Raw genomic sequence first — 25259 nt, forward strand, 5'->3', positions numbered from 1 at the left:
CACAGACAAACACTCACTGCCTCTGTACACTAAATGTTATACTACAGTAAAAAAAAAAACATTATTCTGCTGTAAATATTCCCTATCTGTATCTATCTGCTGTACATACTCACTGTTCAGTCACGCCTCTTTTGCATAGCTCTGCATGTTTATACAATCAGATATCCATATATTTATTTAATTGTAAATGTATATTTCACTGCTGGGATATTTGTCTTTCTCACTTAGTACAAACCACCCACTGCTGCAATTAAAAACGGCACCACCTCCAAACTGCACATACCCATTGCACATGCCCACCGTTCAGCTGCTCTCTATTTGTTGCATAATTCTACAATCAGATATTCATTTATTTATTTATCTACCACTTGCAACTTACTGACCTTCACTTTACTGTGGTTTATGTCCGAATACCATAAAGCCTATGCCAGGAAATTTCATTTTGTACACAACTGCTATGTACAGAATGACAATAAATTCTGTCTAAAAACTTCGGTACTTTCATCACCTTGTTTTTAAAAACAACGCAATTCTCAAATATGGCCACTGGGTGTCTCAATTTGCTCACTTTCTAAAGTTTTCCATGTAACATGAGGTGAAAACAAAAGTTTTACTGTTCAACAAAATACAATGGGGGGAGGCATCAAATCATATTGCTTTTAAATATTTACAATGTAACATCTGAAAGTAAATATGTGCCATAGCTATAAACACATTGCGCTGCTGCCATTACAGAAAAAACAGCTGCAGACCCAAGACTTAATAAACTCCTGATAAAATCTTGAGGCTCTAGTAACAAGGGCGCACTTCAGTTTAAGACGTAAAAATTAAACTCTCCAACTGTATAGACATCATATTATGGGGGTATATCAATCCTAGGTGTTTGTGTTTTGACCCTCTTACCTAACTGTGCCCAGAGTGGGTTATAGGGGTGCGTCTTTGCCAGCATATCCACACTCTGTGAGGAGTGTTTCTCCAGGAAAATCTTGATTGGGGGTTGCCCATTGGGCATGACAGTGGGAACCCAAGCAAGGTGATTTGTCAGGACAGCTGTCAATAATGCAGGCAGGAATCTGTAACATGAGAGAGGCTTATCAGTTGGGGTACACAAACAGTTTCAAGAGTCACTTCTTAGAGCCTATTGTCACTTTTTTTCTTTTGTGTTCCAGGCATAGTCAAATTATTTCTATATGTATTCCTGGATGTCACATCAATACAATCATGAGGAAGCACTTATTTACATATGCATTTTGTCCGCATGATTCACAAGCCACAAGTGTCTGCTTCCCTTCCTGTCCTATGACTCAACACTGTCATGATGATCAAGTTCAATCACTTGTAAGGACACAGTAAGGCAGTAATTGACACCAGACATGGGAATACTGACTGGATGCCTCTTAAAACCAATGATGTGGTCCAGTAACACCAAACTGTTGTGCAAGTAAGCTGAGGTGCCTCAGTTTAGGATCCTCAGTCACAAAATTGAAGTCCCCATTTAAGGTGGAATCTAAGAGGTAATGCTAGAATGAACAAAGTTTGTATCCACTGTCAATATTGAATACAGAAAAGCCGAAAGAAAAAGAAGAGTGTTGCTTGTGTATCTGCAATTTTTTGATTTGTAAGTGGTATATCAATTGGAAATTAGCTTTCATCAAGACAAAATATTTCATGCAAAAATATTAATTTGGACTACTGGAGCTTAAAGTTAAAAGTTTTTACTCAGACAAACTCTAAGGTTGCACTGAATACGGGTGCTATGTTCAATAAAAGGCCTTGCTACCATTTCAGTTAGTTACAACTGGCCCTGACTTGACATGGCTTTGTCGTTGAAACAATAAGTGGTTTGAGACTGGCAAGGATCTTCTTATTCAGTTCCCATCTTAGGCCAACAAATAAAGGCAGGGACTGAAAAACAACAGAGTCTGAGTGTGTTTGAGAGAGGGAGAGCGAGAGAGAGAGACCGACCGACTGAATGATGAGCATGTTCTGTTGAGGAGAAAGGTCCAAGAAGCACAAGCTAACATGATGTGGAACTACTATATTTAATTGGATCCTTTCTATTAACGATTTTTGAATAAATCTTTCAGTATTTGCATATTGTTGGTATCTTTAAATACATTTAAGTTAGAATAGAGGATACAAATTATGCACACTGTGTTGTTTTAAGGCTCCTTTCACTCTGGAGAGAGCTGCACAATATCAGACCCTATCAATGCATGCCTTCCGGCTTAGAGGAAGGAATAATATATTAAGACAAGCAAGTGAACCTGTTTCCTTACGAGGATTAGCTATGTTCATACAACTCTAGAAAAACTGGATGTGATATATCTTTGTGTGGGATGTGGGATTTAGATAGTGTTGCTATAACCTGAGCTAGGGATCAAACTGAAAGACTTAAAACTCAACTGATTCTTGGAGGCCAGCTCCATCAGAAGGGAGAGTTCCCTCATAAAGTGACTGCAGAGCTGGTTCTTCTCAGATGCTCCCGACATCATTGTCAACCAAACAGGATCAGCCACTCTAGGCATACTGTAGAGATCACAGATGGTCATCCTGGAAAGAAGTTGCAGTTGGGGAGGGATGAAAGACAGAGTGAGCCGATGGATGAGACCATGTGGAAAGAAAAACATAGAACAGATACATTATTGTCTCTTCATTTCATCTCACAGTTCTGTGCTGTCCACATTAGGGCCATGGGAGTTCCTGATTGAACATGCGTGTTTCTGACGGTCCAGTTTATAGATATGCACAAAATCACGTCCATCTTGGCATGCACTGAGTGTTTGTGCATTTATATGTGGCTCATTTGTCCATTGAGAGGGACTGGAGTTTCCATGGGACAAGGGGTGCCTTGGTGAGCATGTCTCACCCAGAGCCAGATGAAAACTCTCCAGTACAGTATGAGTAATGCAAAGAATAAGGCCATTGCAAATGGACAATGATCCATATAAGCAAAAATTACTGCATTATAGGGGCCAGGTTGATATAAAAATATTCAACAGAAGTACAGCAGTGGGTTTTAACCGCAGTTTAACTGTATTGTACTGAAGTTACAAAAAACTGTGTCATGCTCATTGAATAAGCTAGCAGAAGGGGATTTCCAATTCTCGTTCTGTCTGATGGATGAATGGTTGTCTTCTTTCCTGGTGTTTAGTGACAACTGGTTAATCCAGCTAGAAGATACATTATCTATACAGGCCAGAGATTGTCTCAACCAAATAATATTATACGGATGATATGATTACTTTGACGAAGTGCAATGTAAAAGCAAACCAAAACCAAAAGGACAGTCCAAACAGTCTTGCACCCATCCATCTCATTCACACCAAGTCTTTTGGACTATTTTGTGCGAAACAACTGAAGTAACAAAGGACTTTTTTCATGGTTCATTTAGTATCACAGGGAACCTGCTGGTGTAGACATTTCCATAAGTCTTAAAGTTGTAATAATGACCAAATTTTCTTCCAAGAAATATAACATTGTAATCTAAAAATGTTCCAAACCAGCCATAATCCTTTTCCATTAAGAGAAATTGATTATCAATACAATGATAGCGATGATAGCTACAAGTGAGTCCGACTTACGCTGTTGATACTTAGGGTATGAATTCTGTGTTAAGCAGTTCAACAACTACAATGCTGCAAAGAGCCATAACACACCTGGTAGTTTGGTATTTGCTCAGATATGAGTTTTAATTATTTGTTATATTTGCTTTGTGCATAAATATAGCAGGAAATAAGACTTGCCCCACTTACCACATGAGTGCACAGACTATAAAACCTAACACAATCCCAATAGAGGCTGGTGTGACTTTTATACAGCCATCCCTTTGCTAAGAGCAAGGCTTATCATTGCCAGCATGCGTGGGTATGTGTGCATAGCCACTCTTCAACTACGTCAAAGCAGCATCCACGTCAAGGGAAGGCATTACTTTCAGCTTCCATTTGTAGTGTTCCATGAAGTCAAACCCTCTTAATGGCAAAGGTGGCAAAGTTACATTTAGCTGCTATCTGAAGGTGACATATTATAGATATTTTGTTTATGCGATGATCTCCTCCCCTGGGGTGCCTGAGTGTTATTTACTATCCTGGAGCTCGTGGCCAGTGCCTCAAGTAGATATGGTCGTCAATCAGGAAGGTTGGGTTGCTGTGACTAGCTAGGCACAGGGAACTGCTTGTCAGCATGTGTAGAGAAGTGAAAGTAGTGGTGTAGACAGCTATTCATGCGCGCGCACATGAATAGCGCACGCGCACACACACACACACACAATTTTAAGCTTTGTCAGTGCTGATTTAGAGTTTTGTATTTAAGCATAAATCCAGTATAATTTTTACATAGTGCTACTTTGGGTGAATAAGAGCATGTCAGCCAATTAAACAAGCAGTAAAACATCCCAGAATGCAATTCATTTAAAATGAAACATCATACAGGAAGAGAATCTTTACTTTGTTTATGTATAAATATGCTAGCCATAATTATCTTGTTGCAGCTGATTAATATCAGTCATAAATAAAGGGTCTGCCTTATAAGGGTATTTATGGTCTTGCTCCAATTATAGCTGTGGAAAAACTGAAATCTGAAACAAACAAGCTTAGGGTAACTTAATAGCAGTGTTATTGTAATGCTATAATTATCTTGTATATGCCATATTGGCAGGACACAAATACCTTACAGTCTGCACGATATTGTTTGAATTTCAAACATTTAATGAAAGCAAATAATTTTACATCTTGCTTCATTTTCTTCGGAGAAAGAGTAGATGAAGCCCAGACGTCTAAGCAAAGCTTTTGCAATAAAGGCTCTGCGTCTGATCCTATTCAGGTCATTAATCAGCATTCCATATGTTGTGTCTCAACACATGTTTAGAGAGTAGACCTATTGGCACTTAGTAATCTGCTGTAATGAACATTTAGACAAAGGATTTAAAAATAAAAAACAATATTGGGACTTAGAGCTGGACTTAAGGTAGATACAACTTAACTTAATTTGGGGACTTTAAATGAGAAATTTAATGTACCTAGTCTTGATATTAGGAATAGAGTTGAACATTAAAAGTTTAAATAACGTGTAGCAATGGCTGTTGTTTTTAATGGCGTCAGAGTGTGATCTTTGGTGAATATGGGGACAGCAAATATATGAATTACATCCATTTATTCAATTAACAGAGTGAAAGTGAGTTTTGCTCAAACCTGAACTCATTGAGTCCCTCTACCATTCGGCTGTAGGCTAATGCCCTCTGGCTGGCGTCGGCAGATCGTCGGCTCATCTTCATGGCCTTTGGAGAGACAAAAAAAAGGAGGGGGACAGAGGAGCAGGCATAAGAAGGTGGTTAATAAGGTGAAAGACTAGTTTAAAAGTAGAAGTATTCCAGAGGCTTTGATGCTACAAACAGCAGACATAAGGTATTGCATTAATGAGGCGGACAGAAGCTGCTCATCTCAAAAGCAAAGGTTAACAGAAATACTTTTGGAATATTTTCTGGCCTTGTCAGGCTTATCTTCAGAGCAACAGTCAGAGTAGTCAACAATTAATCAAGTAATTAAACAAGAAATCAACAATAAGCAAAATAAAACAAACAAACAAAAAAAAAATCATCAAATTCAATGCAAAACATTTATTGAAAGCCACTTTTCTCTGCTTAACTAAAAGAATAATCATTTTAAAAATACAAGCACTGTTTTAAAACGGAAATGCTTAGCTTAATATTAAGGAAGCTGACAGTTGTCTCATGAGATTGTTTGAATAATTTGCCTGAGTTTTTGGGACACTCGTTTTGCAGAGTAGAAAAGGTACATTGACAAAAACAGAAATTGCAATTTTCAGTAAATTATCAATATAATCCAGGTTTGGATGAGGTGGCAGCAGGTTCAGACACAAACCTTAGCCCACTATTTAGTTCTAATCCTGTGTCAAGTGTTGCAGTCATGCACATTAATTCACCTGCTCAATTGCACTCTTCAGTTTGTTCATGTGGCTTTCAAAGAGAGGGAAGTGAGAGAAGAAGAAATCCTGGAAGTGGTTGTTCTCATCAGGATTCGGCGACAACATGAAGATGACCCCAATAGCAATCTTCTTCTTGCGAGCAACTCCAAGGCTGGGTCCCCCACATTCATCAGACATATTGAAGCTTTCCTCCACTGACCTGATTAGACCCATGTGCAGAGATAGATTGTTTACTACCAAACAAACACAGTCACTGAAAGGCTGAAATATGTATGCAGCTACAGAAACTTTCAAATGTTTGGGTGACATCAAATCTGTAACCCAGTATTAGGCCTTTGTAGTTCAATAGATATTAACCTTAATATTCATACTATATCAAGTACCCAGACAACTTGTTTAACTGCTCATGAAAGATATTTAAGACTTTGGCACCAGTTGCTGTTGTGAAAACTGCTAAGATTTATAGTAATAGTTTAGTAGTTGTGTGTGATTTTACAGCTACCTGTTCCCTATTAAAGTCTAAACCCCCAGAGACTAAAATTCTTCATTATGCTAAATCCTGTAATGCTTTGCTAAATTGCATGTCCGATCACCCATTTTGTCAAATAAGTCTAGTTTATCTGCACACACACCCAGGCAAAACGAAATTATGTTCTGTCCTGCGTACAGAATCACAATAGTCTGTTGAAGTCTAAGTCTAGTTTTTCTCCATTAATTTTTCACTCCATAAACAGATACAATGTGCTAATTTCATGATTGCAATGTAGTATATGCTATTCAAAATGTTTGTACATGGAATCTATATGTTGCATATGGAAAAAAGTGTGCTCATATATGATCCAATGCGCCTCACCATCTGGGGAAGACACCATTTTCTAGGCTGGTTGTTTGGCTGCGGAGCCATCGCCTTTGGTAGCTCGATGCACAGCTACTCGTCACCGAGGATCCAGGAGATGGAAAGGAAGTGATCAATAGGCTGCTCAGGGATGCTAGTTAGGGGGTGGAGGGAAAGATGGTTGGTGCAAAAAGAAGAGCGAGAGGAAAGGACAAAAAATAAAGACAGTTTAAAATACATTGAGGGGGGGACAAGAAGTTAAGAAGAAAACAAATGTAAGGTAAGGGGGAAGATATAAGAGGTAATGGGATAAGATTGAGTCAATGCAGTGTGTCACACATGCATGCACACACTGGGTTTATATCATAGAAACATTTTATCCCTTAAAAGGAGATTGGAACTTTAGGATGTTCTTTGAAAGGAAACTGAGGCTGTGTCTGATTGGCAGCTCATTCAATGAGCGGAGCATCCTAACGCTTTAGATGCTCCCTTGTGCCCACTGGTATCAGACTGTACAACAGCAGTCTGGACAGCATACAACTATGACCAGCTGGAGTGTACCAATGGCTACTACCAGCAATTGTCACTCACTCATGTCACTTTACTCCAGTCTTTGCATCACAGTTTATCTATTTTTATCCTTTTACTGTTGTTGTGTCTGTCCTTTTTAATGTCTCTATATTTATTGTTATTGTTATTGTTTAATGTCTTTTGATACCTGTCCTCTGCCCTGTGCTGCTGCAACACCTGAATTTCCCCCATGGGGATCAATAAAGTATTATATTAACTTATCTATCTGCCATCCAAACATAGACAAATCATGAACTCTCACAACCATCCTTAGTTCACCCACACAGCCCCAAATTACTCAATGACTTTCATACGACCCTCAATGAAAGGGAACCTCCAAACAGTGACATGTAGCTTTTGACCTTGGTTTTACAAGGGTCCAGCACAGTAATGGCACCTTAAAACAAAGTTAAAGTAACCCCTGATCACATGGTTGTTTACAGCCCAAGAAAAGATGCTGATAAGTGGGAAAGTGAAATATTTACACAGCAGTCTTTGGCATGATCCTAGTGAGACACCTTCAGGAGAGTGCTGAATCAGTTTGGGTAAGATATTGGTGACCATAACTGAGAGGGATTAATTAGTGCTTCAGTTTCACCACAGTCCTAAGGTGGAGAGGAAATAATGAGGTTTAAATGAGAAGATCTTTACTTGTAACAGGTTTTTAGGATTTTAAATTCTCTACACGCAACCTCAGTTTGAGCAGAAGTCCAAAACTCCCTTATACCGATAATACCCCTGAGGGGTGATTGTGGAGGGCTTGGTAGGGGCGGTTTCCATTGCAGTCTTTCCAGAACACAGCCACAAAAGTCCTTTCCACCTCACATTACAATCAGCTTTCTGACAGGATGAATGTTCAAAACTGTATAATGAGGAGTAAAGGAGGACTCAAGAAAGAACTTCTCAATCCCTAATCCCTCACCATTCTCATTCACATCAGTGGTTATCCGGAACACAGCAAAAGTTCTGCCGGAGATGGGAGTTGAAACTCCTTCCGACAGGGGACTCTGCCAGACGTTCCCAGCACGCCTAACCCCCTCAGCTCACCACCAGATAGTGTTCAGTTGACAGCGCCGCCCTCTCTTCAGCTGCAAGTCCAACGATACGACCACAAGGTCAATCAAAGAACTGTGGCCTAAGTTGTGTTGGTGCCAAGTGCACATATGAACATCTTTATGCCTGAACGCAGTGTTAATTACGATATATGTTTGTTATCCATGACAAGCACGGGAGTCCAATAACATAACACCGCTTGGGTTCAGATCGGGGAGGCCGTTCCTCCCAATCACCCTTCCAAGTCACACTATCATTGCCCACTTGCCCACATGAACTGGGCAACAAGTCTCCCAGTAGAACAGGAGCGCTTTCTAGGGAACCCAAGAAGGGTGGGTAAACTGAACTGTTGTTGGGTGCATAGCCACAAACAACAGACAGAACCCATCCCCTCATCTGAAGGCGGAGGGAGGCTACCCTCTCGTCACAGGCTTGAACCCTAACGTGCAGGCGGCGAGACGAGGGGCAATCAATAAGCCTAAACCTGCCAGGCACCTCTCACAGGGGTCAACTCCAGAATAAAAATGACTCCAGCCCGTCTCGGGAGGCCTGGTTTAGCATACTGATTAACCTACCTGACCTGGCGATGCCGCTGTCTCTTTCATCATACAGCCCTCGGCCAGGCATATCCATTGGATGGCTGTAGCCTTGAGGAAGAAAAGGAGCAAGACAGAGTTATGAGGATTGCGGTAATAGGTGGGTGTGTTTTGGGTGAAGGAAACAACCACAGTTGGAAAAGCAGCAAAAAAAGAGTCAGATGATAAAAACAATGATTATAAAGAAGAGAACAATGGAGAAAAGAGGAAGCGCATAGTCCTCATAGAATGGTTATCAGTCATTCTAAACATGGTCACAGAGCATTATGGAGCTCTCCAATTCACACATATGAATAGTTGAATAGTTGTATTTGTCCCTTACAGACAAAATTTCAGTGTATCTACAAAATATAAGCAGCCATTTCCATCAGGAGTATGCATTTGAAAGTTGAATAAATAAAAAAGAAATTGGGGGAGGGGGGGGCTCCTGCTTGGCCAATAATTTTTACCTCAAGCGGTAGTACAACATGCATCATAAAGATAGGTTTAAATTATTTGGAATTACTTTTATCATGGCTGAAAAAATAAATTAAAATGAAAGCCATCCAGTGACATCTTCAAACCTCATGCACTTTTACAGACAAACCCAAGACATCTACATGGAATGTCAGTAAATGCACCATATGGTTTTTAATATATTCAAACTCATGCGAGAGGTGGAATCGGCTGTGTTTGTTAAATGGCTGTTAGTGATCAACTCCTTAACAAAAATCACAGGGTCTCAAAATTGTTGAAGTAAGTTGCTTTTTGAATAACTGGACACCATCATATAGTATGTCTGTCAGTCTGTAGAACCTCACGCATCCTAATGCATACTGAGCTAAATGGGTGAAAATGTTAAAGCTGCACTAAGAAAGTGGGTGTGAATAGCAATAATGTAATGTTTGAATGTGCAGTTCAAAACATGGTTCAGCAAGATAAATGAGCAAGTAAACATGAGCCCTTGTATTTCAAGATTGCATATGTGTAAGGGCATGTCTGTTGTAGAGCTTTGTGTCCATTCCACAAATTCATAACAGAGCAGCATGCCATACCATCAAAAGATGCCCTAAACCAGACTGCCATGGAACATGGTCCATCATAAACCTCCCTAACTATAAGATTTGTTGTTTTAACTTAGCTCACTGAAAAAAACATACTGTTTATACTCACACTCATACCTAAGATTAATATTCAAATGCTGTCATGAGTCAAGTTAGTATTTTAGGGTGCCAGCTGGAGACAGAGTAATACTTGTGATTTAGATCTTGGTGTAGCTCGCTGGTCTTTCTTGTACAATCAGTGATAAATTAGGGCTGAATAAATAAGCTTAAGTGGTCGTGCTTAAAAAAAAACAGAATAATGGGGGTAGTCAGGAATTTTTCTTCTCAAGTTTTCTTCACTAGCATCACTCACACCTGATCATTTCAAGCAAAGGATTTTTGATGGTCAAACTGTACACAGAACTCAGGAACTTTTCATCTCTTTAACAAGTACTTTTAAGGTCCCTCTTCCACCAACAGCTACGCAACAACCAAAAACAGGTCGTCTACTTCTATGAAAGTGACAATGTTACCGTGTGTGTGTGTGTGTGTGTGTGTGTGTGTGTGTATACACACTCACACACTCACACACACACACACAAACACACACACACACGCATGCGCACATACACACGCGCACACATACACATGCACACACACGCAACAGAATAGAGAAGCTAAAGAAAGTAGCAGAATAAGTGTGATTGTTGTCACAGTTGGTGATTAATATGGTCATTGAGCTGAAAATCATTGTCAAAGTATCATGAATGTTGCCAAGGAAATCAGGTTAGTGAAGATATGTGAATTCAGATTAAAGTAAGAAGAATCTGTGACAACTTTGACTGCAACTACACGCACAGCCACCTGTGAGCATCTGTGCATCGAATTCCAGCAGTTTTCATGTACCCAAGGGCCAAGGTCAGAGAGTAGTAGCAGATGTATGTATATATACGAGTACTTTTTTTGATTGCACTTCATGATAGATAAATGGAGTAACATTACCGTTACCGTTACATGTTACTTTGCAATCCCAAATTTCAATTTAACCGAAAGGGAGCATTTTAAAATGAATATATATTTCTTGGTGATTTGTAGTGTAAACCTGTGTTGTTTTGGTTTCTTATGTAGTTGAAGTGTTTCTGTGTCAATGTAAAGTCACATGGGAATAATTGAATAATTTTACAGTATGGGATGAAGAAGGGCCTTTTTAACTGATGCCACCTGGTTTCAATCCTTGTAGTTTGACAAGTGACAGACCTGGGTCATCTGTCAAGGTGTTTATAGCAATTAAAATGATCCTGTTTTCAGAAAAACAAAGTGGTTCCAGAGAAGCTCTTTTACGATTTACATGTGCAGCTGCTATCTGACCCATGTGATCAGAGTTTGATCACATGCTACCACCTCCAATGCCAAAAATGGCCACACAGGCATGCTGCTAACAGACTACACAAGCACAATAATCAGGGCCTATGCAAATGCATGCAACTGGCAAACGCCATGGCCAGTTTTAAGCGCCAACCTGAAAAGAAAGATGCGCTTTTGATGAGACGCAGAGGGCCCTGTTCAGAGAAGGCCCTTCGAGGGCTGCAGAGTTGGGAAAATCCTGCGCAGCACAAAGACAACATGGAATAGATAAGAGGGAAGGGGGGACACACACAAAAAAATGAACCGTGGTTAGTGAATGAATTAGATAGAAAGTTGGTAGCCTTTGGTCATAAGACTAGTTCTTTGTAAACAACTGTTACAGGGACTTTTGAGTTGAGGAAGAAAGCTTGTTATGACTCACAGAAAAAATAGATAACCATATTATTCAAGTCTGACAAGCTTTACACCACACAGGTACACAATACTTTTTTTGTCATTTCTGTGAGGATAACTTGAAAATGTGAGCAAGAATAATAAAGAATTGGCCAACAGTTAGAGGTTATTCTTCAAAACATATGGGTGGAGTTTGTTGTAGTTCAAGCCTTGAAGGCATATGAGGGAAACATCAAATATTACATTTAAAAATATTTTACACAAGCACTTGATCTTTGTATAACTTGAACATTTCTAGTGCAATATATTTGACATGAAAGGCCACTTTGAAAAATTTCCAATTGTTTTTGCTTGTTGTGGGGGACCACTAAGGGAGAACTGTTGGCAAAGTCTATCCAGCCTACTTTGTATTCAGAAAGGAATGTTTAAGAGTCAGAAAGAGAAAAAAGCAAAAATGCAGAAGCCCTGTAGACCTGCAGAAGAACTTCATAAATGCAAAAATCAAGGGAAAAAGGGTCAAATCCAAGTTGCACTTGGCCAGAGTTCACTTCCAAGAATACTATACTTTTACAAGTATCTCTTCCTTTAGATATTTGAGTTTTTTCATGAACAGATATGAACTATTACTAATAAATTGGATTTTAGTAAATAACAATAACTTTCATATGTACTTTATTTATAATACAAACTTTTGTATATATTTCTATTGTATCTTTCACATGCTGACATTTGAATTAGTTTATGCTGTATTATTAGAAATTTATTGTATACTTAGATTAAACTTTTTGGCATTCAATGTGGAGAGCAAAGACAGAATTTTATTGTACAGGGAAACATGTTTCAATACTACGCACATGACAATAAACACTTTGAATAAAATTAAAATTGTAAAATTAATCCTAACCAAGTCTGACTTTCAAAAATCAGTCATATTTAATCTGGTGTCATAAATTATGACACAGATGCTTGAAAGACATTGACACTATTGCTATCATTACAAATAAAGTCAAAAGATTATCTGAGGCCAGTCGCTCAAGGTGCTTGAGGGGACACTGGACTGTTGTGATTACCTATGTTTCCCAGGAGACTGTTTGTGCCAGTATTTTGATCAGGCCTTAGGGTGTTGTTGTCCTGTCCAATGAACTCCAGACTGTCTTGTAACCTATGTCAAATGAAAACCACAACCACAAATATCAGTCAGGGATTTAGAAGAAAGACGCAGAATATAATGGTATGAATAGTACCGTATTTTTCGGACTATACGTCTCTCCGGATTATAAGTTGCACCGGCCAAAAATGCATAATAAAGAATGAAAAAAAACATATATAAGTCGCACTGGAGTATAAGTCGCATTTTTTGGAGGAAATTTATTTGATAAAATCCAACATCAAGAATAGACATTTCATCTTGAAAGGTAATTTAAAATAAAAATTGGAATAGAGAACAAGAGGCTGAATAAGTATAGCCTAGTATAGCCTATATGACGCATAAAAAAATGAACTGAGAACGTGCCTGGTAGGCTATGTTAATGTAACATATTACGATACGAGTCATTCAAATAACTATAGCATATAGCACATGCTACAACCAAACAATCAGAATTTTGATTGGTTGGCGTGTTTGTGTGACGATCGCTGTAATGTTAGACACACACGCAGACACAGACACACTCACACTCAGAGCAAGAGAACTCAATTATTTCACACATAAGTCGCACCCTCGGCCAAACTATGAAAAAATCTGCGACTTATAGTCCGAAAAATACGGTATCTTTATTATAACACTGACCCATATAGGGCCATAACTAGACAGACAAAAAAGGGGTGAGAATAACACAAGACAAACTGCAATGTAATTGAAATCAATGTGAAACACATGATTAGAGGGTACATATTGTGTATACTTACGTGTTCAGGCTGCCATAAACGCTTCCTCCTGTTCTGGCAGTGAAAACCTTACTCAGCATCAGCTGAGGTGGAGATCTGAAAATGTTAATGGAAAGACAGAAAGACCTAAGGATGTATACTCTGTCCAAAGTTTCGACATGCTTGACTGACTGTTACATTTTACAATTGATTCATTTCTCAAATCAATGTATGACTTTTTTTTTTTTTTTACCCCCTTTCTGCTCTTACTCCATTGCCTCTACCTGTATTCCTTACAGTTTTTAACAGTTTTGTCTGGAATGAATAAGTAATTCAAAAGAATTCAGTAATAAATGCAAGGTGTTCAGCTCTTAAAAACCTAATAGCTATTGGATTGGCTTTTATTGATGCCAAATCAGCATTTAGGAAGAAGTTACTAAAGCATCTATAAGATCAAGAAGTGAGAGGATTTCAGGTACTTGGGGTCAACAGTCCAGAGGAGCAGAGGGTGTGGAAAAGAGGTGAAGAGACAGGTTCAAACAGGTTTGAATGGGTGGAAAAAGTGTCTGGGGTACTATGCGATGGAAGATTATCAGCCACAATGAAAGGACAGGAGTACAAGACAGTGGTGAGACCAGCAATGCTGTATTGCCTAGACAGGAGGCAGAGCAAGGCGTCGCAGAGATGAAGACGCTAAGGTTCTCTTTGGGAGTGACCAGGATGGATAAGATCAGAAATGAGTCAATCAGATGAACAACACATGTCAGACGCTTTGGAGAGAAGGCGAGAAAAGCCAGACTGACATGGTTTCGGTCATGTACAGAGGAGGTATGTGAATATATTGGTAGATGGATGCTTGAATTGGAGGTGCCAGGCAGGAGGTCTTGAGGAAGACCAAAGAGAAGATTTATGGACTTAGTGAGAGAGGATATGAAGGTAGTTGGTGTTAGAGAGGAGGATACAGAGAATAGGGTTAGATGGAGAAGGTCGATTTGCTCTGGCAGCCCCTGAGGGGAAAAGCCGAAAGGAGAAGAGGATACTAATGCATCTATTCTTACCGAATTTGGTGGATTTTTAAAGTGGATCCTTTGTAGCTCATAGCCACAGAGCCAAACATCATTTCCCCCAGCATTACTACATCAGATGAACACCTTGAACCCTGCAGACACAAGGAGAGGAGTATCTCTGAATTTGTAGGGATGAAAGTTCATAATGGGAGAGGGGATTTTTTTATTAAATTGACATGTTAATTGATGGATATTACCTGAAAGCGGAAGCCCTGCTCTTTGGTCTCCTTAGGTTCTGAGGTGCAGGAGGAGGAGCTGTCTAAAGAACTACTGCTGCCTCCTGTGGGACGGAGCGGGCAGCATTTCCCAAACATCTTTACTTGGGCCTCTGTGCTCTATGGGGTGTTGGAAAGTGATGTTCAATTAACATTAGCTTACAATAATTCATCCACCTTCCTTAAATAAAAATGTCTTTCATACTTACTCAAACATATAACCATGTATGCTCAACTTCAAATACTTAACCACTTTCACTGTTTTGTTTGTAACCAATGAGTTACAATAAATATCTGCACCGTTATGCATTGCATAAAAATTATTTGTTTTATATTTATTCATTCTTTAATTCTGAGTTGCGAAGTACGACTGATTTTCTTTTCCTTTAATTCAGTATATGGAGAAAAAAAATGGTTGCCTCTAACAGAGATGAAAATTTCATACCACAATTACCCAAAATTATCAGTGTTTTAAATCAAAATCTATTGAAATGCTCAATTGGGATAAAATATTGACACAGCATAAGTGATGATTTCAGTAGGGCTACTGCATTATTTTGTAATCAGTTATTCATCCATTCATCTTTTCTTCTTATAGAGAGGATAGATCAATAATTGTATCATGATGCTCTCTGGGACTATAGTAGTGGTGGCACCCATTGCCTTAAGCAACTTTGGGAAAAAGACCTTCTAGGTTTTACAGATGATGAGTAATAGGATGTCTGAAGGAGTGCTTAGACTTTAAGTGCTTGTAACAGAAAAAATACATACAACTCAAAAGGGGCTCATATATCTTCATCAGAATGTCAGAAATTTGAGAAAAATCTCTCACATTCCTGTTCAAAATGCAAAAAAGGGACAGCCACATTCACCCATTGCTTATGGTCTTGTTGGAAAATACAGAGGTTTTGGAATACAATAGGTTCTAGGCTAAAATTGAGAAAATTAACCAGCACACATGCATCTTGGGACACCAAGAATCAGTGAGAAGTACAGAAGTTCTGTAAATTGCTAACATTTGTGCAAGAAAGTGCATTTTTAAACTGGATAAAAGACAAAGTCCCATCCAAAACTCTGTGGCACAAAGTCATACTACTGAACTGGACTACTAAACATGTATGCTACATGCTTAAGATGATATATTTCACAGAACATGGGAGCCTTCCATGTCCTATATTGAGTTAAATATTTATGCTATTATTACTAGAGTGGTCATGTAAAATGTAATGGTCATGATATGTGTATTAACTGTGCCTGACTGTGTAGACTATATGATACATATGATCAAAGGTTTGCTTTGGGCTATTTTTCCCTCTTTTTTGTGTGTTGGGGGTATCATGAAAAAGCTGCAAAAATAGAAAAAACATAATATAGAAAGGTGTCCCAGCCAACACAGGCAGCAGTACAATTAAAGTTATGACAAAGATAGACTTAAAAACAGTGTGAGATCCTTATCAGATACAATTTTCTTATCTGAAGTAAAAAGCAAGTCTATTTTTTTCAGATACATTACTAGAAGAAAAAAGGTACAGTGAGAGCAGAAGTTGAACAACACGCATTGAGCAATGTGATCTCATCAGCCTGTCATGTGCTGTTTTAACTCCACAGCCTGTTGAAAAGGAATGTATTTTGGGGGATGGGGAGCCCATGGGTGTGTGTGTGCTCTTTGCCTGGCTTTTGTAATGGCTCACTTGAAATCAATGTTGCAATCAATCAATAAGAGAAGGGGGGTGAGTTTTTTACTTCTACGATTGGAAACACTGTAGACTTGTACTTAATGTGGTATGTGCCCTATAAAATTACCTATCATTATGATAGGTAATCACACACACACACACACACACACACACGCACACGCACACGCACACGCACACAGTGACACTAATGAAGCCAGCAATTGCGAGCAAGAACGTATTTTAGTGTTGCTGTGTCTGCTGTAGTGCAAAGTGAGGTGTGTACACGCACAGCAGCTTGCAGCATGTGACTGACAGTCATATGACTTTGTTTTCAGAACTTGTGATCGAGAAGCACTGCAAGCATTTCCTCTTCCCTCAGCCACAATTCATTTATATTTCAGCATTTTCTTGTCATATCACTACCTCACCCATTCACATGTCATGTCTGAACTCTGCTGTTTTTCTTATCCTTGTTGGTCCCAGCCCGCACACATCCTGCCTATTTTTGTTTATTTATTTTATTCTTGTCATTGCTATTGTCACTCAAGTAATATTGTCGTTTAGTTCTGGTTGTATCGTATTTTCACCCTTACTGTTCCTTTATGTTGTCCATTATTATCCCCGATGTTGTTGCTGCTGTCTATTTATTTGTGGATTTCTTGCTATCTTCTATCATCTGTCTCTCTATTTATATTCATATTTATATTAATTCTTTTTTTTTTTTTGACATCGTAACTGTTACGTTGCTGTGACAAAGGAATTTCCCCTATGGGGATCAATAAAGTTTATCTTATCTTATCTATCTAACACGTGTATTTCTGGATGAAGAAGAAACAGGACAGCTACTGGACCAGAAGTTCTCGATGGAACACTGGTTTTCAAATTACATATTTTTGGTCCATTCGCTTATATCTCTAATGTGGCAGGTGTCTGTATTTTGCTCAACTTGCTGGACAACACATCAATCTGATGAGACACATACACCACCTAAAATCAGGGTATACCTGAGAATGATGCAGAGTATGCCAAAATGGATATTTTTTTGCTCACACATTCTAAACACTGAACAAAAGGCTGTGTTCAGTCAAGGATAGTCAAGACCATCAATTCACAAATCATAAGTACAAGTATCCACCCCCAGCTTTTTTCTTATTTATTACAGAAGCGTAAGCCTACTAAATGCGTAGGCCCAACAACCATATTTGTCTTTAGATTTTAATTATTGTGTGCTTTTTGACCTCATTCAACCCAACAAAAACAATGTAGAATACCCTACCTGATCCTACAGCCACACAGAAACACAGAAATGCCTTTGTGTTTTTTTTTCTATCCAAAACCCATTCCAAATCTTATTTCCAACCACATCTCTCCCACAATTACCTGCTGGTTCCCTTTAAGTAAAAAGGTTCCTCATTCTACTGAGCAAACTCTCCTTGCTGTCACATTATAGGTTCCTCATTCTTCTCCTCCTGTTTTAGTCCTCCTTCACTGTTCCTGTTGCTTTTGATAGTTAACTAAATCATCATTACATCTATATTATCGGAATAGAGGCTTATTGGCTCTGCACACTCCTTGTTTTCATTCTACTAATCTAACATATTACAAGGTCTCATAAAGGGAATCCCTTTTCAGAGGCTGTGCTCTTAGACCTGGTGTCCATCAGGGGTGTTTCCCAGCCCCTGTACTTCTCTTATTACCAAATCACCCACCATGTAATTGTCCACTTTCGTATCAAGTCATAGCTATGGTGGCCATATTCAATAAGGGGGATACAGAAAACGTAATCGGTAGAAAAAAAATGTTAAAATAACAGAAAGACAAAGAAAGATAGCCAGACAGCATATGACATGGATGTCATGTGAGGATGAAAGAATGCTGCTTACACATGGGCTGTCAGCTGAGGCTATTATTGGAGATAAGAGCACCAGGACAAACCGGTCAGGGTCAGACAGGAATACACGGTGCAGTGCGCAGGTCATACCATGATGGTGGCTGTGTACCATTATCGCACAAGAAAATATAAGTGCATACTATTTAAAATATCCACCATGTCTGTTCTTTAAATGTTATACCTATGCTACTGAAGAGATGCCAACCTTATGACATGTGAACTTATACAATACATGCATACACACTGAAAACATGGTTAAAGAAAAGATGAATAATAATATTTTTTTAGTAAAGAAAATATAATTGGTTAACTATCTAAGGGGTTGAACATTTGAGTGAAGAACTTTGAAAATATTGTAAAATAATTTTACAAAGTGGAGATCCTATATGACAGTTCACATCACAATACAGTCTCAAAACAATGTATTTGAATACATATTTTGATAATAGTTGAACCCACACAATACTCACTGTGATGGGGGTTTCCTCTGTGCTCCTCTTTTTGGCATTAGAGTCGAAGAGAACATTTCTGCCACGCCTCTCACAGTCCTGGTACACTATCAGCCGGATCTGACTGGGGTCCAACTGTGGAATTGGCCAGCTAGATTCAGGGAAGAATGGACACAAGACAGAGGGATCCATGAGAATGAATGAAAGCGAAGTAAAAGATTGAGAAACTTTATATTCTCCTTTTGGCTGTCCCCTTCAGGGGTCGCCACAGTGAATCAACCTTCTCCATCGTACCCTATTCTCAGTATCATCATCTCTAACACCAACTACCTTCATATCCTCTCTCACTTCTTCTTCTTCTTCTTCTTCTTCTTTCGGCTTTTCCCGTAAGGGGTCGCCACAGCGAGTCAACTTTCTCCATCTAACCCTATTCTCTGTATCTTCCTCTCTCACACCAACTACCGTCATATCCTCTCTCACTATGTCCATAAATCTTCTCTTTGGTCTTCCTCGAGACCTCCTGCTTGGCATTTGCAATTCCAGCATCCGTCTACGGATGTATTCACTATTCCTCCTTTGTACATGACCGAACCATCTCATTCAGGCTTCTCTGACCTTCTCTCCAAAACATCTAACATGCGCTGTTCCCTGAAAGATTCATTTCTGATCCTATCCATCCTAGTCACTCCCATAGAGAACCTTAGTATCTTCATCTCTGCGACCTCTAGGTTTGCCTCCTGCCTTTTCGTCATTGTAACTGTTTCTAGGCCATACAGCTTCGCTGGTCTTACCACTGTCTTGTACACCTTTCCTTTTATTCTGGCTGAAAGTTGTTTTTTCACATAGTACCCCTGACCCTTTTCTCCACCCATTCCAACCTGCTTGAACCTGCTCTTCACCTCTTTTCCACAGTCTCCGTTGCTCTGGACTGTTGACCCCAAGTACCTGAAATCCTCCAACCTCTTGATCTCCACTCCCTGTAGTCTCAAAGTTCCACCTCAGTCCCTCTCATTCACACACATATACTCTGTCTTGCTGCGACTAACTTTCATTCCTCTCCTTTCCAGCGCATACCTCCACCTCTCTAGATTTTCATCAACCTGTTCTCTGCGCTCACTACAGATCACAATGTCATCTGCAAACATCATGGTCTATGGGGATTCCTGTCTAACCTCATGTGTCAGCCTGTCCATCACCACTGCAAACAAGAGGTGGCTAAGAGTTGATCCCTGATGGAGTCCCACCTCAATGCAGCTCCCTCTCGCCTGCTCTGTACTTCTCTATAAGCATTCTCAAAGCAAATACTGCATCTGTAGTAGTCTTTCTAGGCATGAAGCCATACTACTGTTGAGCACAAATGCTGACTTCTGCTCTCAGTTTAGTTTCCACTACTCTTTCCCATAACTTCATTGTATGGCTCATCTACTTTAACCCTCTTTAGTTGCCGCAATTCTGCACATCCCCCTTATTCTTAAAAATGGGCACCATCACAATCCGTCTCCATTCTTCAGGCATCTTCTCACTCTTCTAAGATTGAATAATCTAGTCAGAAACTCTATCGCCACCACTCCTAGAAATTTTCACACCTCCACAGGTATATCATCTGGAAGAACTACCTTTCCACTCTTCATCCTCTTCAATGCCCTCCTCACTTCACTTTTACTAATCTGTGCTACTTTGTGGTCTACAATAGTCACCTTTTCTACCCTTGCCTCTCTTTCATTTTCCATATTCACCAGCTCTTCAAAGTACTCTTTCTATCTCCCCATCACTCTTCTAGCATCTGTCGATACATTTCCCTCTCTATCCTTAATCACCCGGACCTGTTGTAGATCCTTTCCAACTTTATCTCTCTGTTTCGCCAACCTGTTTTGATCATTCTCTCCCTCCTTACTGTCCAACCAAGCATACAGGCCATTGTACAGTACGCTCATTGTTTTGCCTTTGCTACCTCTATCTTTACCTTACGTTGTATCTCCCTGTACTCCCATCTGTTCACTTCAGTCCTCTCAGTGTCCCACTTCTTTGCTAACCGCTTTCTCTGTATATACTCCTGCACTTCCTCATTCCACCAGAAGTTTCCTTATTTACTTTCCCTCCAGATGACAGACCAGTCATCTCAGTGTCCCACACCAAATACTCTCGTACCTGTCTCTCTGATAGCACTAGCTGTAGTTCTATAATCATCCGGAAGCTCACCCTGACGACCCAGAGCCTTTCAACTCCTCCCTGAAAACCATACAACACTTCCCCGCTTTCAGCTTCAACCACTTTGTCCTCTGCTCCGCCTTTGTCCTCTTGATCTTCCTTGTCACCGGAGTCATCCTACAAACCACCATCCTATGCGGTCTGGCTATGCTCTCACCTACAACTGCTTTGCAGTCACTAATCTCTTTCAGGTTACCTCTCCTATATATACACAAGATATAGTCTATAGCACTTGCGTGCTCCTACCTCCACCCTTATAAGTTACCCTATGTCCCTGTCCTTTCTGGAAAAAAATGTTCATTACAGCCATCGCCATCCTTTTTGCAAATCTACCTTCTGTCCCTTTGCATTCCTATCCTGTATACCAAATCTGCCCATCACATCTTCATTCCCTCTATTGCCTGCACCAACACCCCCATTGAAGTCTGCTCCAATTACCACTCTCATTCCTGGGGATATTCTGCATCACTTCATCTAGGTTTTTCCAGAACTTCTCCTCCTCAAACTCACACTCCACCTGCGGGGCATGGCCACTAACAACATTGAGCATCACACCTTTAATTTCCACTTTCAGACTCATAAGTCTATCTGACATTCTTTTCACCTCCATAACATTTCTAAAAAACATTCCTTCAAGATAACTCCTACTCTATGTGTCTTGTCTACCATGATAGTACAACTTAAAGCTCCTAAGCCTCTAGCCTTACTACCTTTCCACCTGGTCTCCTGGACACACAGTATATCCACCTCCCTTCTCTGCATCATAGCAACCAACTCTCTACCTTTTCCTGTCATCGTCCCAATATGCAAAGCCCCAACTCTCAGTGCCAGACTCTTGCCTTTCCTCTTCTCTCTCTGCTTCCGAAGACGTCTTCCTCCTCTCCTTCTTTGACCTACACTAGCCCAGTTTCCATTGGTTCCCTGTAGGTCATGGGTATCAATGGTTGATCTGGTTATTATGTTTGATTGCATGTTTGGTTTTGGTGAAAGTTTTATGTTGGATGCCCTTCCTGATACAACCCTCCGCATTTATCTGGGCTTGGGGCTCAGGGAGACACTGGCCTGTGTCCCCCTGAGGCTGGTTCAGGGAGACACCAGCTGCCCTGAGGCTGAGAAAACAATGCGAAAAGTACCATATATATTCTTTTATGTAGTTCACATTTTGAAGAGAATATTCTCCCATGTTACGGCCGCAAAAAAACTGTATGAATGCATAGTTCTGAGTGAAGCATTGATACAACATTACAGCTTTATAGAATTACAAGGCCAATCCTTTTTTCCCACTTGTCAAGCTAAAACATTGTCTAATTGCCCAATGAATAATTATTTATTATTGTCATACTGAATATCATAGCAAAATTCTGTAGATTTGTGGTTCCTATGCAACTACACAGGTAGTAAATGTATAAAGTAGCAAAATAAATGAAATATATTTTCTTGTATTATCCTTGATATTTGTGTTTAAATTCATAGTGAAACACATTACAACTGTCCAGCATAACCAGTCTGAAACTGTTAGTGACTGTTAAGAATTTTGACCAGGACAAACAGCTCTAATCATTTACTGAAACTGAAGGCTGTAGAATCAACATCATCATCATTCCCTATTCAATGACACTTTTTTCAAATTTATTTTACAATTAGTCATGGGACTTTAATGAAGCAATATTTAGAATGAACTTAGGTTTGAAAATATTAGTACATATATTGAGTAACAGAGAAATGTTTCAGTTTCCTTGCCTTGATAATTTCAAGATGCCCCTTCCCACATGCTGTTATTCAAAGCAACCATACACAATAGTAATAACTTGAAGCATTGTTGTCACAGTGCTAGTACCTAGCTCAACTGATAGTATGAGACATTTCTTCAGGGAAATAACAACAGAAGAAGATAGAATTACAAACAGCCCATTCAAAATTTAATTAAAGTCATAAATGACATCAGATAAGTCATTCTTTTTTTTTTTAAACCCAAGTTTTATTTGTCAGGGTTCAGAGCCCTATGGAAAAGCAAAACGCAAATTGTGCATGTCAAAAACCCAAGTGTAATCTGTAAGTAAACTTTATAGAAAACTGTCAGAAGGTGTAGAGGTGTAGGAAGGATGAATAAACACCTTCACAGCGTTGACTTGTACTTGTGCTATTTGTTTTATACTACTTGCTTCAAAGATTTCTGTAAAAGTCAAGAGGATGTCAAACTGACTGCTTACTTTTAAATTCAGTTTCACTATTGTTATTCATTTTAACTGCTCTACAGTATCTGACTGAATTTGTGTTACTTTATCAAACAATACCATTAGAAATCACCAAGCTGGAAAATATATTTCAACCATACCTAAATAGCAATTGATGTACTGTACTGTCCAAATGTCAACACAACAAAAAGTGAGAATGCGCTGTTTACAGAACAGCCCAGAGGAACTCTGAATAGTTTGTAGACACCAAGATGACTGCTTCCTTTGTCTCAGACGTAACAAAGACAGTGAGAAGTAACAGAATAAAGGACATAAAGCATGAAAGATGGTGTTTTAGTTAGTTTAACTAGAGACTTGGAAAAAAATAATGAATATAAGTTAAATAAAAATAAAATATCAGATCTGACAAGTGAATTATATACTTAGACTTAAGAAAGATGAGAATGGCCAAAGTAAGTAGACTTTAGGAATGAACTGGAAATCCAAGTCACAAAAACATCTGAAGCAAAAACAAGAAAGAGTATAAAGCAAATGAGGAAGTATTTGCCTAGTGAGCTTGTGACTGTCACAGCGCTGACGGAGGAGAGAAGGGGAGTCATTCATAAAAGCAGCACATGACTTCATGACTAGTACTTGTACCGCTTTGACCTCAGTGTCAAAAGAATTTACTCAAAATGTTCTACCTTGTAGTACAGTTAAATACAGGTATGTATTATTACATCGAGCAGTTGCATTTATTTAGAATCTTTCCTTCCAAACAACTTCAAAGTATGCAGTACATGTAAAAAGAAAATCCAGAGTTTAGAACTACATATTCAAGGTTGAACATTTCTTCTGAAGCCAAAAATAGACCAAACCAATAGTGAAATTTAAACTGCACAATTTAAGCTTGTGATGAAGCGATCACTCATAACTAGAATCTCAAGTACTAGAAACAGTAGCCTTGATTAACTATTAATTCTATCTACAGTAGGTGAGGATTACCACAGTTCTCCAACACAAGGCAGAGGACAACACTGAGAAAACAACAAGCAGGAACGAAAAACACTTTCAAACCCAACTAAAAACTGAATGTCTGGTTCAAGTTTATCGAATCCTACCTGGGCATCATTGTGACTGTGCCAGTCTTTCCCCAGCCCTCTCTCTCTATTCCTCTCTTCTCCCCTCTCCAAAAGCCAAAGCAGGGGTCTAATAATAGCGCTGAACTAAATTCACACAACATGGGACTGTCAGGTGATCGTAGGAGCAGCGTGTGTGTGCTGGACAGGACAGAGGCAGAAACAGCAGTCTGGGCTGCTGACTACCACAGAGTACTGTGATAAAGGAGTGATTTGTTTCTGTGTTTTTTGTTATCCAGCTCTTTGTTCCCCTCTTCCTTGTGCCCTCTCTCCCTTGAAGCTGTTATAATTTTTTGCTCACCAAGCTTACATTTCAACAGAATTATAAAAAAACACATATCCTGTTAATTTCTACAGAAGTCTTTGAAGCAAAAATTGTTAATCATATGGTTTAAAAATTCCACAAGTACAATTCAAAGCTGTGTAGGTGTGTTTTCATCTTTGGTTCATTCTAAACATTTGCACAAAGTTGTTCTATTTTTGGACACCATCACCCTGATAAAGTCTGTTGTGAAGGTATCGGTGCGTAAAATAAGAATAAGAATAAGAACAACTTTATTTATCCCGAAGGAAATTGTTGAGCAGGGTAGTAGTGGCGTAGTCTGTTGGAACTAGGCTTGGACACCTGTATACGAAGTATGAACTAGTGCTGGTAAGATTTCTGTTCACCTCAAGAGCACTGCCAATGTGCCCTTGAGCAAGTTATGGGACCCTATACTGCTCCCTTGTGCCTATAAGGGGGCAGCGCTCTCACTCCGTCACTTTCCATGGATGCATGATTCCACATGCATGGGTGT

General features: G+C 39.3%; 1 protein-coding gene across 2 annotated transcripts in view; it reads right to left on the minus strand.

Annotated features, from left to right (window-relative positions):
- The window catches only part of fnip1 (folliculin interacting protein 1), a 42254-nt gene that overhangs the window by 7508 nt on the left and 9487 nt on the right, over positions 1-25259 (minus strand). The window contains exons 2-13 of one of the 2 annotated variants that reach the window (XM_086176964.1): positions 18963-19092; positions 14908-15045; positions 14702-14802; positions 13686-13760; positions 12848-12939; positions 11539-11622; positions 8977-9048; positions 6797-6932; positions 5941-6142; positions 5190-5275; positions 2407-2553; positions 904-1073 (exon numbers count right to left, since the gene is read on the minus strand). In XM_086176964.1, the coding sequence (XP_086033090.1) occupies positions 904-1073; positions 2407-2553; positions 5190-5275; positions 5941-6142; positions 6797-6932; positions 8977-9048; positions 11539-11622; positions 12848-12939; positions 13686-13760; positions 14702-14802; positions 14908-15045; positions 18963-19092 (1433 nt within the window). The remainder of the gene's footprint in view (positions 1-903; positions 1074-2406; positions 2554-5189; positions 5276-5940; positions 6143-6796; positions 6933-8976; positions 9049-11538; positions 11623-12847; positions 12940-13685; positions 13761-14701; positions 14803-14907; positions 15046-18962; positions 19093-25259) is intronic. The other variant, XM_086176965.1, reaches the window with a different exon arrangement.

Source organism: Fistularia commersonii, chromosome 29 (genome assembly GCF_037954325.1).
Source record: "Fistularia commersonii isolate RoL2024-O1a breed Wild chromosome 29, RoL_Fcom_v1.0, whole genome shotgun sequence".
NCBI classification, from domain to species: Eukaryota; Metazoa; Chordata; class Actinopteri; order Syngnathiformes; family Fistulariidae; genus Fistularia; species Fistularia commersonii.